Source organism: Rhinopithecus bieti, unplaced genomic scaffold, assembly GCF_001698545.2.
Source record: "Rhinopithecus bieti isolate Rb0 unplaced genomic scaffold, ASM169854v2 scaffold_22453, whole genome shotgun sequence".
Taxonomy (NCBI): domain Eukaryota; kingdom Metazoa; phylum Chordata; class Mammalia; order Primates; family Cercopithecidae; genus Rhinopithecus; species Rhinopithecus bieti.
This window is the reverse complement of record NW_016810682.1, coordinates 1,254,259-1,270,093: the sequence shown is the minus strand read 5'-3', so window position 1 is coordinate 1,270,093 and position 15,835 is coordinate 1,254,259. Positions and strand designations below refer to the sequence as shown.

At 43.2% G+C, this 15,835-nt stretch overlaps 1 protein-coding gene and 1 pseudogene across 1 annotated transcript; both read right to left on the bottom strand.

The window, feature by feature from the left end:
* Positions 1-372: 372 nt before the first annotated feature.
* On the bottom strand, positions 373-2,745 carry LOC108542563 (phosphoglycerate mutase 1-like; annotated as a pseudogene).
* A 10,258-nt stretch (positions 2,746-13,003) lies between these two features.
* LOC108542565 (olfactory receptor 2S2-like) lies at positions 13,004-13,962 on the bottom strand. Its single transcript, XM_017892615.1, is given in 2 exon segments — positions 13,004-13,278; positions 13,281-13,962. Coding segments are annotated over 2 exon segments (957 nt in total).
* Between the last annotated feature and the right edge of the window lie 1,873 nt (positions 13,963-15,835).

The window sequence follows — 15,835 nt, the reverse complement described above, 5'->3', positions numbered from 1 at the left end:
CTCCTGGGGGCAGACAGGCGCTCTTGTGTCTCCTCATTGGTCGTGGTTTAGCATGGTTCCTCTCCACAAGTCCTTAGTAAACAAAGCACTGGCAAAAACCCAAGTCACTACCTTTCAACTCTCTCGGACAAGGGGAGCTTTTCCTCAGCTTGGACTGAGAACCTGTGCCCTAGAAGTGCTATTCTGACTAGATTGTATGAAAGGAGTGGATGCAGGAGACAAATGGCTAAAATGAAAATGTGAGCCACTGGTTCCCATCTGCAGCTACAACTTAAGATGCCTACAGATGTGGTCAGTGTGGCATGTGCAGGGGGCAGAGGAAGGGATGGCCAGGGAGGGTGTTCCCAGGGACAGTAGCATGCCTGCTGGCCTTCACTTCTTAGCCTTGCCCTGGGCAGCCACAGCTTCCATGGCTTTATGCACAGTAGCTTCATCCCCCAGGAACTGCATGGGCTTGATGGGCTTCAAGTTCTTTTCCAGTTCATAGACAATGCGAATACCAGTCGGCAGGTTCAGCTCCAGATAGCCTCTTCAGAGAGACCCTCCAGATGCTTGACAATTCCCCAAAGGCTGTTGCCATGGGCTTCAGTCAATACCCATTTCCCCTCTTTGATCTGAGGAACTATTTCCTTCAGACTCTCACCGGAGGATAGCTGATCTTCAGTGAGGTCTGCATACCTGCAATTCTTACTGTTGTTGCTGTAGAAAGGATGGTTGGGCTCCATCGGAGGTGGTGGGACATCATAGGAGCGCCTCCAGATCTTCACCTGGGCCTCACCATGCTTCGCAGCAGTTTCTGCTTTATTGAGGCCAGTCAGACCCCCATAATGCCACTCCTTGAGGCACCAAGTCCTCAATACTGGCAGCTGCATCTGATCAATGGCATTTAGCACTGTCCAGAGGGTTTGATCGCTCTCTTCTGCACTGAGGGGAAGCAGATGTCAAACTCATAGCTAGCATCTCGCAGAGCCTACCCACCAGGCTTTGCCTCCTCATGGCCTACTGGGATTAGGTTGGCATCGTACCAGCTGCTGAAGTGATTCTCCAGGTTCCACATGCTGTCACTACACCTGATCAATACTAGCTTGTAGGTGGCCGTGGCGGTGGGCTGGGGATGCAGCCTATGTTTTGGATTCTTGCAGATAATTCCTATTTGTTTCATATGATATTCTCTGACTGGGACTTGCTGTGTCAAGTAATAAGTTGGTGAGTGTGTCTTTGCCTGAAATCAGAAAGTCAGAATATTCTTGTAGCATATGTCATTGGGTAAAAACATTGTTACACTTGGGGGAGAAAAAGGAGTCCTTGTCTGGGATGTAGTAGAAGCTTTCAAAGCCATAATGGCAAGAAGTTGTCACTGAGCTGTTATTATGTGAATAAGTATGTAGTTGAGATGACAGGGGTCAGAAAGAGTCAACACCTCAAATTCTTTTCTTAGGGTCTTACTCTGAGACAGTGAGTTAAGTCTTTATGAAGTAGGTGTGGCGAAAGTCAGGGAAGCTGCAGACAAACCTGCCACACATAGGCTTTTTGCCAAGGGCCCCAGGGCCTCAAATCTCTCTTGTTTTCTTTCAGTCAGACTTGAGGGACATGGGGTGTGGGTAGAGAAGAGTTTTAGTACTTCCATGAAGTTGCTGTAGGAATTACCAAAATGCTATTGACTTAGCGACTTTTAAAGAACAGGACTGAGATATACCTCTGCCAGCCAGAGTCCACCTGAGAGTTTGTTTTGTGAAAGGAGGACCGAGCTGTGTTGGGCAGTGAAAGCCCCTCTGGGAGAAGAATGGGATAACTGACCTTCACCTGCTTGCTCTGTCTCTGTTTGTTCTAAAATACCAGGTGAGCAAGTTCTATTCTTACTTGTTTCTGGGCCCCACCAGATCCTAGCAAAGTACTGCTAGAGACAAAAGGGCATGGGCTTTGGAGTTAGAGTTGGATTCAAATCCCCGCATTTCCTTCTCTGAACACTTTTAAGCCTTTCTTATCTGCACCACTACTCCCCAAAGAAAGTCCTCGTCTGCCCTCACATTCCCCTTGAACTGCATCACATAGTGTCTTCTCTTCTTAGCTAACTTCACTATATGCAAGTGTTCAACCTGCTGTCTTATCAGAGAGACTTTTTTTTTGTAGTGGACTTAGAGGTCCTTGAGTGCTCATGGCATGTCCTGGTTCCTCCAGCAGTTCAATTACACTAGGAGACATGTCTCTCTGGTTCTGTTTGCTCTTGTGTCTGGCTGCTGGGTTCCCAGCTGCTAGAGGTCTTTAGGGAGCAGCTATCCTGAGAGAGAGGCAGACACCATAGTCTGTCCATGGGGATAGGGGTGTGAGCCACTGGCCAGTTATCAATTATTTAATAGGCCCCAAGTTGCAAGGGCTATTAACACCTAGGACATTCCCTGCTGGGGGACAGAGACAACTCAGCTCCTCCTTGAGGACAGGGAGAATCCTCCCAGACCTCCGGCTCTTTCAGCAACACTGACATGGAAGTCACAGACCTGCCCCTCTGTAGCCCATGGCCTGTTCAAATTGACTCCTAGATACCACAGTATTCCTCCTTTTTCTTGCCCCAAGACTTTTTGAGGCTTGTTTCCAGGATCTCCTCTGGCACAGAGGTGGAAATTCCTGTTCCACTCCTGTCTTGTATGCCCCTACCCGAGTCACGGGCACTGCCCACACCTTTCAGCCTTAGCAGCTCCCTACCTTAGGAGAACAGAGCAGCTGGGCTACAGCTGGGTTGGGATGCATCGTGGATGTCACAGAACAAACTGCCATTTTCCCAGACTCCTCCTTACCCCTCTCATCTAGAATCTGTAATATATTTTTTTATATTTTAATCTTTGGTCTCTTTGGAATTCATTTTGGTGTTTGAGAAAGGGCATCCTGGAACTGAGATCCTGAACAATGAGCCTGGTTCTGAGAGTGTGGAGAAAGCAGGAGAGAGGATCAACCAATGAACACTGCGGGGCTAAGCAGACAGGAACAGGAAGCAAACCGGAAGGAGCAAGAAGCTCGTCCCTCTTTTCCCCAGAGAGAGAAAAAAATAATCTTTTCCCTCGTCTGGTCCTCCCCGGTCCCTCTTGCGCCCCCTGTGGGTCGGTCTACAGGGAGTCAAAGTAGAAATGGATTTTGAGTCTCAGTCAAGTCACGAATTGAGTGTAGAGGCACACTTCAGAAGCGGGGGAGACAATAGCTTAATGATTAGCACATTAACTTTATCACAAATTAAATGGCCATATGTCCTTGGGTCTAGTTCTAGACTTTATTCTGTACCAATGATTGATCTATTTATTCTTTACCAGTACCAAACTTTTTATCACTGTACCTTTTATACATATTGATATCTAGTGGGACTAGTTTTCCCCTCCTGATAATTTTCCAAAACAAGTTTTCTATATTAATTAATTTATATATAATTGTTTATGTGAATTAGAATTAGCTTGTGATTGAGATTGCATTGAATTTATCTATTCATTTAGAGGACTTGAAAAGTTTACATTTTTGAGATTTCTTTTCTTGCTTTCTTTTTTTTTGTCTTTCTGGAGACAGAGTCTTGCTCTGTCGCCCAGATGGCGATCTCAGCTCACTGCAACTTCTGCCTTCCAGGTTCAAGCAATCCTCCTGCCTCAGTCTCCCAAGTAGCTGGGATTACGAGCACGTGCCACCACATCCGGCTAATTTTTGTAATTTTAGTAGAAACAGGGTTTCATCATCTTGTCCAGGCTGGTCTCAAACTCCTGGCCTCAAGTGATCTGCCCACCTCAGCCTCCCAAAGTGCTGGGATAACAGGCATAAGCCACAATGCCTGGCCTTGAGATTTCTTATCCAGGTTATATCTTTCAATTTGTTAAAATATTTCTTCGAGTTATCACAATAGAGTATTAAGTTCTTATTTATGTACATATTGTGGACTCTTAACTTTATTCTAAGGCATTTTCCCTCCATTGTATTGCTAATATAGAGGAATACTTTTTTCCTTATTATATTTTCTTCTTGGTAAGGGTCTGTATGAAAAACTGGCTTTTTTCATGTATAAGTATACTATCATTTATTTAACCATTATGCTATTTTGGGACATTTAGATGATGCTGTTTTTCTCCATGGTAAGTTACATCATAGAGATTATTCTTTTTTTCTTTTTGAGACGGAGTCTCGCTCTGTCGCCCAGGCTGGAGTGCAGTGGTGTGATCTCGGCTCACTGCAAGCTCCGTCTCCTGGTTCACGCCATTCTCCTGCCTCAGCCTCCCGAGTAGCTGGGACTACAGGCACCTGCCACCATGCCCAGCTATTTTTTTGTATTTTTTAGTAGAGACAGGGTTTCACTGTGTTAGCCAGGATGGTCTTGATCTCCTGACCTTGTGATCTGCCCGCCTCGGCCTTCCAAAGTGCTGGGATCACAGGTGTGAGCCACCACGCCCGGCCATAAAATCTCTATCTCCATCTCTGATTTTTTTTTCTTTAAGGTAAATTTTTAAGAATTCCATTATGAGGTCTAAGTATAAGAGCACTTTATTAGCCAAGTGTGGTGGTGTGCGCCTGTCGTTAAAGCTACTCCAGAGGCCCTGTCTCAAAAAGAAGAAGAAAAATAAACATTTTATTTATTTGTTCATGAGATAGAGTCTTACTCTGTCACCCAGGCTGGAATGCAGTGACATGATCACGACTCACTGCAGCCTCAAACTCCTGGGTTCAAGTGATCCTCCCACTTCAGGCCCTTGAATAGCTGGAACTAAAGATGCTTGCCATCACATCTGGCTAATTTTTTTGTCTTTTTTCTTTTTCGTAGAGACAGGATTTTGCCATGTTGCCCAGGCTGTCTTAAACTCCTAGGCTCCAGTGAACTGCCTGCCTCAGCCTCCCAAAGTGCTGGGATTACAGGCATGAGCCACTGCACCCGGCCCTAAAAAAAAAAATTTTTTTTAAAGAGATGGCATCTTGCTATATTGCCTAGGCTGGTCTCCAACTCCTGGCTTCAAATGATCCTCCCACCTTGACCTCCTTATAAAGCATTGGGATTATAGGTGTGAGCCACCATACTTGGTCTGATAAGAGCATTTTAAAGTCTGAAATGGTTTTTCAAAAACAGTGTCCACTTACTAGCAAGGACAAGGGCTCCTGTGTCACTGATCCATGACCAAAAATGGATATTATATTATCCTTTTCTGCAGTAGGTTAATAGGATTTGATTTTTAATAGTACCATTTTGTACCACTTGGGTTGTTAGTGATGTTGAACTTTTTCATGTTGACTTGAATTGCTGATATTTAAATAGTCCTTCCACGATTTTTTTGGAGTTCTTCCTCACTTTCTTTTTGACATTTATTTTCTTTGAAAGAATTCCAAACTTAAAGAAAAGTTGCAATCATCATATAAAAAACCCATATGCAGTCTATCAACTTGTTAACATTTTACTACATTTGTTTTGCTTTATTATTCTGTGTGTGTGTATACATAGTTTTTCTGAATGATTTCGAGGTAGGTTGTGTATGTCATGTGTATTCCATAAAAGCAAGTATATTCTCTCACTGTACTCCACTACAATGATCAAACTCGGGAAATTCAGCATCGTTACGATTATCTTATCTACAGTTCACATTCAAATGTCGTTGGTTGCCACAGTTATAGTCAATATAGTTATAGCAACACTTTCCAGTACAGTATCCAGCCCAGGATGATACGTTGCATGTTTTCGTCACATCTCTTTGATTCCTTTAATCTGGAACAGTTCCTCAGCCATACTTTGTCTTTCATAATATTGACATTTTTGAGGAATACAGGCCAGATGTTTTATAAAATTGGGGTTTGTGCAATGTCTCATCATGATTAGATTTAGAATAGGCATCTTGGCTAAAATAACCACATAAGTGTCCCCATTCCTTTTTAATAAAAACAAGTTGGAATTTACTGCTGACAGCTTGACAATGAGGGAGGAAACCAGAAACAGAAAACAGATAGTACTCTAGTGTGGGTGTGGAGGTGAGTCCCTCCCTTGCAGCCCTGGGAAGTGATCTTTACTAGGTCATAGGGTGAGTGTGTAGAGCAGGGAGGTTGAGGACCATCAAGAACAAGCCACTCAGTCTTATAGGCCTGGAATGTCACCTGTCCATGGCCACTAGTGCTCAGGGGTGGCACTGCCACAGATATTTAAAAAATGTGGGTGGAGGAGGGGAGAGAAGGTGGTTGACGCTGAATTCCATTTCAGCCTGTGGCAATCAGGAGGCAAATACCTTCCTGTCTCAAGCTTCCCAGTCTCCCTAGACCAGCTGAATTACGGAAGGGCCAGGTGGGTGTCTCAAAGCACAGCAGCGGAAGGACGAGAACCTTGGTCTTAGCAGCTAAGGAGAGGAAACTTCAGGCTGAGACATTTGGAGGCTCCCTCTCTCCTGACCTCTTTCTATCTCCTCCTCACACCCTTTCTGCTCCTAACAGCTCCTCTGCAGGTCACATGCCCAGAAGCCACACATCCCTTACTTTGGGAACTCTATCCTTTCTGCCTCTCAGTGGAAAACTCCAGAGCTCAGGCTTTGCCCAAAAGTTAATGGAGACTCCCCTCTGCCCAAGTCTGTCAACTCTGAAGTGTGAGGAATAGATCCTAATTCCACCAGCAAGAATCGTAACCGTTCAAGTTATCTGTGAGGAAGCACATCTCTCCAAAGCAATTATTATTATTATTTAGGAAAAGACTATCTCGTCCCAGAGAAGGGGAGCTAACTCCTGGACTCTGTTTTTCAGCAGGATGGCACTGAGGAGCCTCTCCTCCATCCTGTTCTGGGCTGGTATAACTAGAGCCACCATCTGAACTGAGACGGGTTTGTCTTAGCCATCCTGACCCCCGGTGGTGCCAATTCCAAGTAGCCTCTTTTGGACCCCGAGTGTGTCCCTTGGGAGATGCCACTTTCATCCTGCACAATTACCTTATAATAATCATAAATGCTGACTATGACTCACTCACAATGTAACATTATAACAAATAAGCTCTGTTTAAGAAAGCAGGGAAATTGATCATTTTCAAATGTGCACCATCCAAACTGTAATAATAAAAAACTTTTCTACCCGAGCACGGTGGCTCACGCCTGTAATCCCAGCACTTTAGGAGGCCGAGGCGGGCGGATCACGTGAGCTCAGGAGTTCAAAACCAGCCAACATGGTGAAATCCTGTCTCTACTAAAAATACAAAAATTAGCTAGGTGTGGTGGCATGCACCTGTAATCCCAACTACTAGGGAAGCTGAGGCAGGAGAATCGCCTGAACCCAGGAGGCGGAGGTTGCAGTGAGCCAAGATTGCGCCATTATACTCCAGCCTGGGCAAGAAGAGTGAAACTACATCTCAAAAAAATAAAAAAATAAAAAAATAAAGGTGAGGAGGCAGAGGTTACAGGTAAGTCATAAATCAATATATTGGTTTCATCTGAAAAGGTAGGACATCTCAAAGCTTTTGTATGTGTGTTAGGGGGTGATTAGGAGGGGCCCACAGGTCATAGGAGGATTAGAAGATTTTCTTTTTTGTTTGTTTGTGTTTTTTTGAGACAGGGTCTCCCTCTGTCACCCAGGCTGGAGTGCAGTGGTGCAATCTCTGCTCACTGCAACCTCCACCTCCCGAGTTCAAGCGATTCTCCTGCCTCAGCCTCCCGAGTGACTGGGATTACAGGCATGTACCAACACGCCCAGCTAATTTTTGTATTTTTAGTAGAGATGGGGCTTTGTCATGTTAGCCAGGCTGTTCTCTGTCTCCTGACCTCAGAGGTGATTCTGCCTGTAGCCTTTGCCTCCCAAAGTGCTGACATTACAGGCGTGAGCCACCACATCCTGCCGATTTGCAGATTTTCTGACTTGGTTAAGGAAGTGAGGCTTTGTCTAAAAATTTGTTATCAACAGAAAAGAATGTTAGCCCTGGCTCATGGGTCTGACCTCTTCCAGGCCTCTCAGGAAGAAATCTAGAACAAAGGACAGCCAGTAGAGTTCAGTCCTCAGTTCCACCTTATCAGAGGTCTGTGTGCCACAGGATTCCTTTGGTAAGAATCTGGGTTTCAAAAAAACAACTCAGGGACATGTGTTAAGATGTTATCTCTACATTCTCCTGACTCTAACTTCCTTGGCTATTGTTTTAAGCTACTATTACCTTCTAGCTTATCGAGTTGCTCATTCACTTCTTAAGGCTAGCTAGGTCCCTGGAATTTCTCCTTCAAAGGAACTCAAGATTTTACTTTTTTTCTATGCTTTGGAGCCCGCAAGTCCCTAGGAGGAGTCCCTGCTCCATCTCAGTTATACCAAGAGCAATCAGTGTTATCAACCAACCTTGAGCTCCTGTTTCGTTTCTTTTCCATTTCTTCCCATTCCAACTGAATTACTTGGAATAGTATAAATATGTGCCTGTTTATTTTCTTTTGTCTAAATACTGTGGCATAACCCATACACCCCTTCTCTCAACAGCACAGTTTAATCTGATTAGTGACGGAGAGAGAATTGATAATGATCCATGAAATCCCTATAGGATTGTGTTCTAGATACCGTCTATGATAAACCACTTGAAATCTCTATTTCAAAATCTTGCTGCACAGTCTCTATAAAAATTCTTCCATATCTTTCCCCTGAAAGAAATATGCAGGTTCTTATTGCTAGAAAGGGGACAAGTTATGCGACTGCGATCTTTTCTTATGACATCACTGTGGAGAAAAAGGCAGATTTTGCCTCAAGCTAGAAGATGAGAAAAGGCCCTGTTTAGCTGGTAGGGAGGAAGGTGATGACTGCTGTCAAAGACTCAAGAGTCCAAGACAACCGGTTTCTCTGTCTCTCTCCTTCTCTCTCCCTCGCCCTCTCTTCCTCTTTCCTTGTCTCTCCCTCTCTCTCCTCCTTTTTCTTCCCCCAAATCTCCTCCCCTCTCTTTCTCCTTCTTTCTCTCTTCCTCTGTCTTTTTTCTCTTCCCCTCTCTCTCCTCTCCCTCTTTCACCCTTCCCTTTCCCCCCTTTCCCCTCTAGAACCTGGAGTTTTGCATATTAATTTTGCATGCAGCTTCTGTCTTGAATTCTCCTACTGTTTTGCAAAATTATCTTTTGATTGATTTTACTGTTTTGTCCAGGTATAAAATTATGAGTCCAGCAGGTAACAATAATAATATTATTCCTTACCTTTCTTCTAGTTTCACCTTTTATTTATTTATCTCTACTTTCTAATTCAATGGTTGATATATCCAGAAAAGTGTTAAAGTGTAACAGATTTGATTAAGTTCATCATTAGGCATGACACATACTTTTCATTAGAGACATAAATTTAATTTTATTAAAGAACACATCCATTCCTATTTTATTAGAAGGAATTTAAAACTAAGAAATTGATTTTCAACTTTTTCAAATAATTTTGAGGATCTATTGAGATGATCATTTTTCCCCTTTTAACCTATAAACGTAGTGAATTATACCAATAAATATCCTTAAATTATTCTAGCTTTGTTTTTAAAAAATAAGTCTATTAGGCTATGGTTTAGTATTCTTTCTATGTGCTGCTGAATTCTATTTTATATGTATGCATGCATCTACATACATACACACATATGTAAATAGGTGAGATAGGAAAGGAAAAGGTGGTATTTTCCTTTCCTGTACTTCCTTGTTATGTTTTTAATGATATAGTATCAATGTTATGCTCGCTTGGTTAAAGCAATTTGGAAGATATCTTTCTCACTTTATTCTCTGAAATTGTTTAAACAGTATTAAAAACCTTTTGTTCCTTGAATGTTTATTACCACTCATCTGTGGAGACAGGTGGCCCAGAACATCTTAAGGTGGTAACTGACAAGTTCTCAACTTCTTAGGTAATTGGTATTTTAAGTTGTCTATCTTTTTAATGGTTAATTGGGTAATCTATTTTTTCTTAGAATATAAATTTCCCCCCAAAATTTTCACATTTCTTTCTGGTAGTGGAACAAAATATCCTTACAAAATGTCTACTTTTCTTGGCACCAGTGGTTTGGATCAGATTAGTGATTGGTGGTGCCTGTGGACTGGGGACCCTGGGGATGGGGATGAAGGCTGGGGATGGGGATGAGCCCAACTCCCTCCCCTGCCCCCCACATCTATTCTGCTCCCCACCTCCATTTCAGCCAAAGTAGATATACTTTATATTTGGAGTTTTAACTTAAAGATTTCATAGAGGATTTGGTCACTAGAACAAAAGCCTAAAGCACCCATTAACCCAGAACTGTGATTTTTAAAATAATACATTTGTCTGTATGGTTAAGTATAATAATATAATAGTTTTGTCTCCCCTTGACACCCAAAAGAGAGTGGGAGTGAAAGGTGCCACTGTTCCTAGAGGAAGCGATGTAATTTCTGACTCAACAGTTACACTATAATAATGTAATCTGTAATATAAGTGGATATGACTGCCATTCCTCAAGGAAGAGAAAGTGAGTAGAGGACAGCCTCACAAGAAGACAGACTTGTTCAAGCATCTCTCTCTGCCAGACAGATCTCCACTGCCCTGTGGAAACAGAGTTAGCTTAGTACCATCATTATTATTCCCAAGGTATTTTCAGAAATATCACACTGGAATCAAACAGATGATACTGCGGACACAATTTAGTACCTGTCAGTTGGGTAAACTGGGTGATTTTGGCACAGGTGGAAGTATGGGGGCTCTTTATGCTTGAGGGAAAAAGACCCAGGAACCAGGAGATCAATTTTTATATATCAGAAGAAAGAAGAGATAAGGTGTATTTCATGTAAAGGCACGAAGCTAAATTAGGACTGGAAGATGCTATCGGAGACAGATGTTAATGTTAGCACAATTCAAGGAATAATTTGCTAGTAGGGCTGAATGAAACAGCTAGAACCTGGAAGTGTTAATTCTCTATCACTGGAGGTATCCAAGCAGATGCTGGATGAGTGGGGTCAGGGATATTGGAGAGAAACTATGAACTATGCAGTTAGGGATGAAGAAAGAGACCTGTACAGCTGCTTCTAAAAACACTGCCCGGCTTGTAAATGTCTGAAGTTGGCTTGCGTGGCCACTAGATGTCACTCTGTGTATCTGCAGTGGCAAGATTGTTTCTCTCCAGGGCAAGTAGAAATCAGAACCTTAGACTAACACAATACAGTGAAATTTTATTAGCAAAATATACATCCTTATCTTATGCAATACAATGTTTTTTTAAAATAAAGATAAGGTCTCACTATGTTGCGCAGGTTGGTCTCGAACTCCTGAGCTCAAGTGATCCAATTCATTCTTAACAAATATAAGAAAATATATCACTTGAAGCAAAATATTCCAAGAACTATTCTTAAAATCGGATTCACCTTCTAAAGTTTCCTTTTAAATAAGTCTTTCAATATTCTCAGACTTTGATATAACTTGCCATAAAACTGCTGCTTTTCATCCACAGCAATTTCTGAACCTCTTGTCTGTCTTCTGTGTCTATGAATAGACGGGCAAAAGAGGTTAAGGAATTTGTCCAAACCCTTAGGTAAAAAAAAATGCTGGCCGGGTACGATGGCTCACGCCTGTAATCCCAGCACTTTGGGAGGCTGAGGTGGGCAGATCACCTCTGCCTGGTCAGGAGTTCACCTTGGACTTGGTCAGGAGTTCAAGACCAGCCTGGCCAACATAGTGAAACCCCACCTCTACAAAAATACAGAAATTAGCCGGGAATGATGGCAGGTGCCTGTAATCCCAGCTACTCGGGAGGCTGAGGTGGGAGAATAGCTTGAACCTGGGAGGCGGAGGTTGCAGTGAGCCGAGATCATACCGTTGCACTCCAGCCTGGGTGACAGAGCAAGACTCTGTCTCAAAAAAAAAGCTTCCCAATTTTTACTGTGCTGAATTTTGGAGGCTCAGGAAATGCTACAACTTTATACCCTGTTGAACATTCACAGTGGACCTTTGCATAATAAAAGCTCTGAGAAGTCTTGGAACAAAGAAACCTATGAAAATTTAGCCCCATAGACTAGGACACTGTGGCTCACACTTGTAATCCCAGCACTTTGGGAGGCTGAGTCGGACGGGTCACTTGAGGCCAGCAGTTTGAGACCAGCCTGGCCAAAATGGTGAAACCCTGTCTCTACTAAAAATACAAGAATTAGTCAGGCATGGTGGTGTATGCCTGTAGTCCCAGCTACTCAGGAAGCTGAGGGACGAGACTTGCTTGAACCTGGGAGGCAGAGGTTGCAGCGAGCCGAGATTGCACCACTGTACTCTAGTCTGGGCGACACAGCAAGACTCTGTCTCAAAAAAAAAAAAAAAAAAAAAAATTAGACCCAAAGTCTTCAACCATGTATAGCCACCATCTGTCTACTTCTATCTATATCTATCTATTTATCATCATCTTTTTTGTAGAACATGATTTGGCATCTATCAGAATACAAGCTTTCCTGTTGTGAAATTTTGTAAGAATGTCAAATTTGAACTCATTACTCCTTGAAGTTTATTTAATTTACTAGGCGGTGTTTAATGATCTGCAGTGCATCAAGAAAAAATAGCCTAAATTTTCTCATAGTTAAAAAGATATTCAGTCATTAAAATAGATTATTCACAACCAAAAGCTCTCTAAGTGAAGAACTTATCTTTTCTTAGCTATTCAGGCAAACTGAATGTATTAAACTAAAGCCTCAATGAAAATTTCCACTCCCTCCTTATTCCTCTGATTTCCCTGATGAATCCAGTAGGGCTGGTAAGTTGCTGTGAGAACCTTCTCACATCCCTGTTCTAAATCTAGAGCTGAGACACTCTAAGGGCCATGAATCATGCTTTCGTGGCTGCTCTCTTGTGTGGTTTTACCATGTGTTCACAGTGCCTTCATCACAGTTGATTATTTATTGAGTCTGGTGTCTGCTGAAGCTGTCAGACACAGGACTAAAACTCAGGAGATATCATCTGAAAAGTTTAACATTTCCTGCAAATGGACTTAGGGTGAGAGACCATTATATGCCACATGACTTGGCTTTTGAATGGCAGCTGATGTGATTGTGATTCCTTACTTCCATGTGGGTGACAATCACAGAGGACCCCTCCACCATCACTGAGTGAAGCCTTTTGGTCTCAGCAGGCTCCTCACAGCGGCCTTCACGTCCTTGTTCCTCAGGCTGTAGATGATAGGGTTGAGCATGGGGGTCACCACCCCATAGAAAAGAGGGATGAGTTTGTCTGAAAGATCCTCTTTGTCTGCTCCCATGGAGTCCTTAGACTTGGGCTTCCCATACATGAAGAATAAGGTCCCGTAGAAGACGATGACCACAGTGAGGTGGGCAGAGCAGGTGGAGAAGGCCTTTGTCCTCTCCTCAGCTGAGGGATCCTCAGCATGGTGGTGATGATGAAGACATAGGAGAAAGAGATGAACAGAACCGGGACTCCCAGGAAAATCACATTTGTCACCTCCATGCTGATCACATTGATGGAAATGTCAGCACAGGCCAACTTGAGAACAGCCAGAATCTCACAGGTGAAGTGGTTGATGACGTTGTTCCCACAGAAGGGCAGCTGAATTGCCAAGGATGTGTGTACCACGGAAGCAGCACCACCAATAGCCCAGGAGCTGGCAGCCATGGGCACACAGGCAGCCTTGCTCATGATCATGGGGTACCTAAGGGGGTTACAGATGGCCACATAGCGATCAAACGCCATCACGCTCAGGAGCAAGCACTCTGTTCCTGCCATGGCAAAGGAGAGTGCCATCTGCACAGCACAGGCTGAGAAGGAGATGGTTTCCTGGGGAGTCAAAAAGCTGTCCAGGACCAGTGGGACTGAGGAGGTAGTGAAGCAGATGTCCAGGAAGGAAAGGTTCCCCAGGAAGAAGTACATGGGTGTGTGCAGGCAGGAGTCAAGGATGGTCACCAGGATGAGGACCCCGTTGGCTAGCAGGATCACCAGGTACATCAGCAGGATGAGCACGAAGAATGTCTTTTCCAGCTCTGGGTGGGCAGAGAGCCCCAGGAGAATGAACCCTATCACAGGGGAGGTCTCATTGGCTTTTTCCATGTGATATCCCCTCTGCCATCAGCAAAGTACTGAGCAGCACATCGGGCTTTTTGGAAAGAGTCCTAGGCATCTAATATGTGGTCAAGTTCCACTGCATAATAGAAGAACATACCTGTGCAAGAGAAAAATGATGAAAAGAGACAGTAGGGGGTATCTTAGAAGACAGAAGGTCAGAGCTGGACAGGCAGTGGGTGAGGGTCTCAAATGTCCGGTTGTGCCTGAGGGATTTTTCTGATGTTGCCACACCCTCTCGATGTCCACAAAGGTAATGGAGGCCTAGGGAGGAGAAGTGACCTGTCCAAATCTTCTGAGCAAGTTGGTGACAGAGACAAGATTTGAACCCAGCAGAGCATATCCCTGGCCCAAGGCGGGTTTTTCCTTTGCATTATGATTAAGTGCTAGGAAATGCTATGAATTATTTCTCTTTAATGTAAATCCACAACAATTTCGTTTGATCTGGGCTTTCTTAGATTCTCAGAGAGGAAAATTCCCAAGAAGATGCAATTCTTGGACCTAGAAAGTGATTAAGTTTCTTTGAAGTTTGATTACACATGGGAGGAAATTGCTCAAAATTGTTCAACTGTATTCACATAGAAATAAGCCTAGTTAATACTCAACCATAAAGAGGATTACTTCTTCAGTCTAGTGACACAGGCTTGAGCATTGACAGAATAGATCTGCCTATTTGAAATATGGATTTATTTCTACACATAGGGAGGTCCTATAGCTGGGAAATTTATGAAGCCAACAAATGGATTTGTTGGAGTGACTGAACTCACAACACTGTGCAGCTTACGAATTAGTTAATGTAATATTAACAACCACACTATAACTACAGTTATCGATAGTAGAGTACATGGCATTAACTTCTGATCCCAACTCATTAGGATGCTTGTGAAATTCCTAACCGTGAATGACTAAGAACATTTTTTCTTTGTTCTTTTATGTTTGCATTTTATTCTTGTGTTATCTTCTGACTCTCTGACTCCATTCTTGAGTTCTATGCAAGCAGTTGGCTTTTAGGAAGACCTATATGCCTTTGTGTAGAGGATGTCTAGTCTCTTACTTGCAATTTCCCTGACTCTAAATTCAAAGTACTCGTATATAATATTTTGATAGCTCCTTCTTAATGACAGTGGCTCTATGAGTGTGTATAAGAGTGGGTGGATGATGGAAGATGAGTGGTTAATATTAACATTAGTGAGAATCTACCCTGTGCCATATTCCTTGAAACAGCTCATGGAGAAGATATTATCATTCAGGGTTTACAGGTGAAGTAACTGGAGCTCAGAAGATAAATTTGGTCCTTGGGGTTGAATGGCAGAGCTGGAGTTGGATCCCAAGCCCTAGTCCTGATTTCTTTCAAGAAACAGCTGCTTTTCTCTTTTGGTGCACAGCTTTGCAAAAGATTCTGTCCCTCCAATATCAGACAGACCTTATAGTCCTATTTATAATTTTCTCTGTGCTAATATTACTATAGCATAATGATAAATTAAAAGGACAAAGTCAAACCTGTACACACTCTTATGATCTCAGTTAGCTCTGTGTATTCTCTGGCCAGTCTCACTGTCTGTCCAACACTCTCTCTCTCTTCAGTCATGGGGGAGGGTTTATGTCAGATGTGTTGTCAGGCAGTGCAGCTCCCATCCTAAATGGAACTCAGAGTTTCTCAGACTCTTTACGATTGACATTTTGTGCTGGATAATCCTTTGGTGTGAGGGCTGTCCTGTGCATTGTAGGATGTTTAGCAGAGTCTCTGGCCGCCACCGATCAGTTGCCAATAACATCTTCTACCCTGAGTTGTAACAATCAAATGTTTCCAGATGCTGCCACATGCTTCCAGGAGAAAGATGGTGAGGTGTGTGTGTGTGTG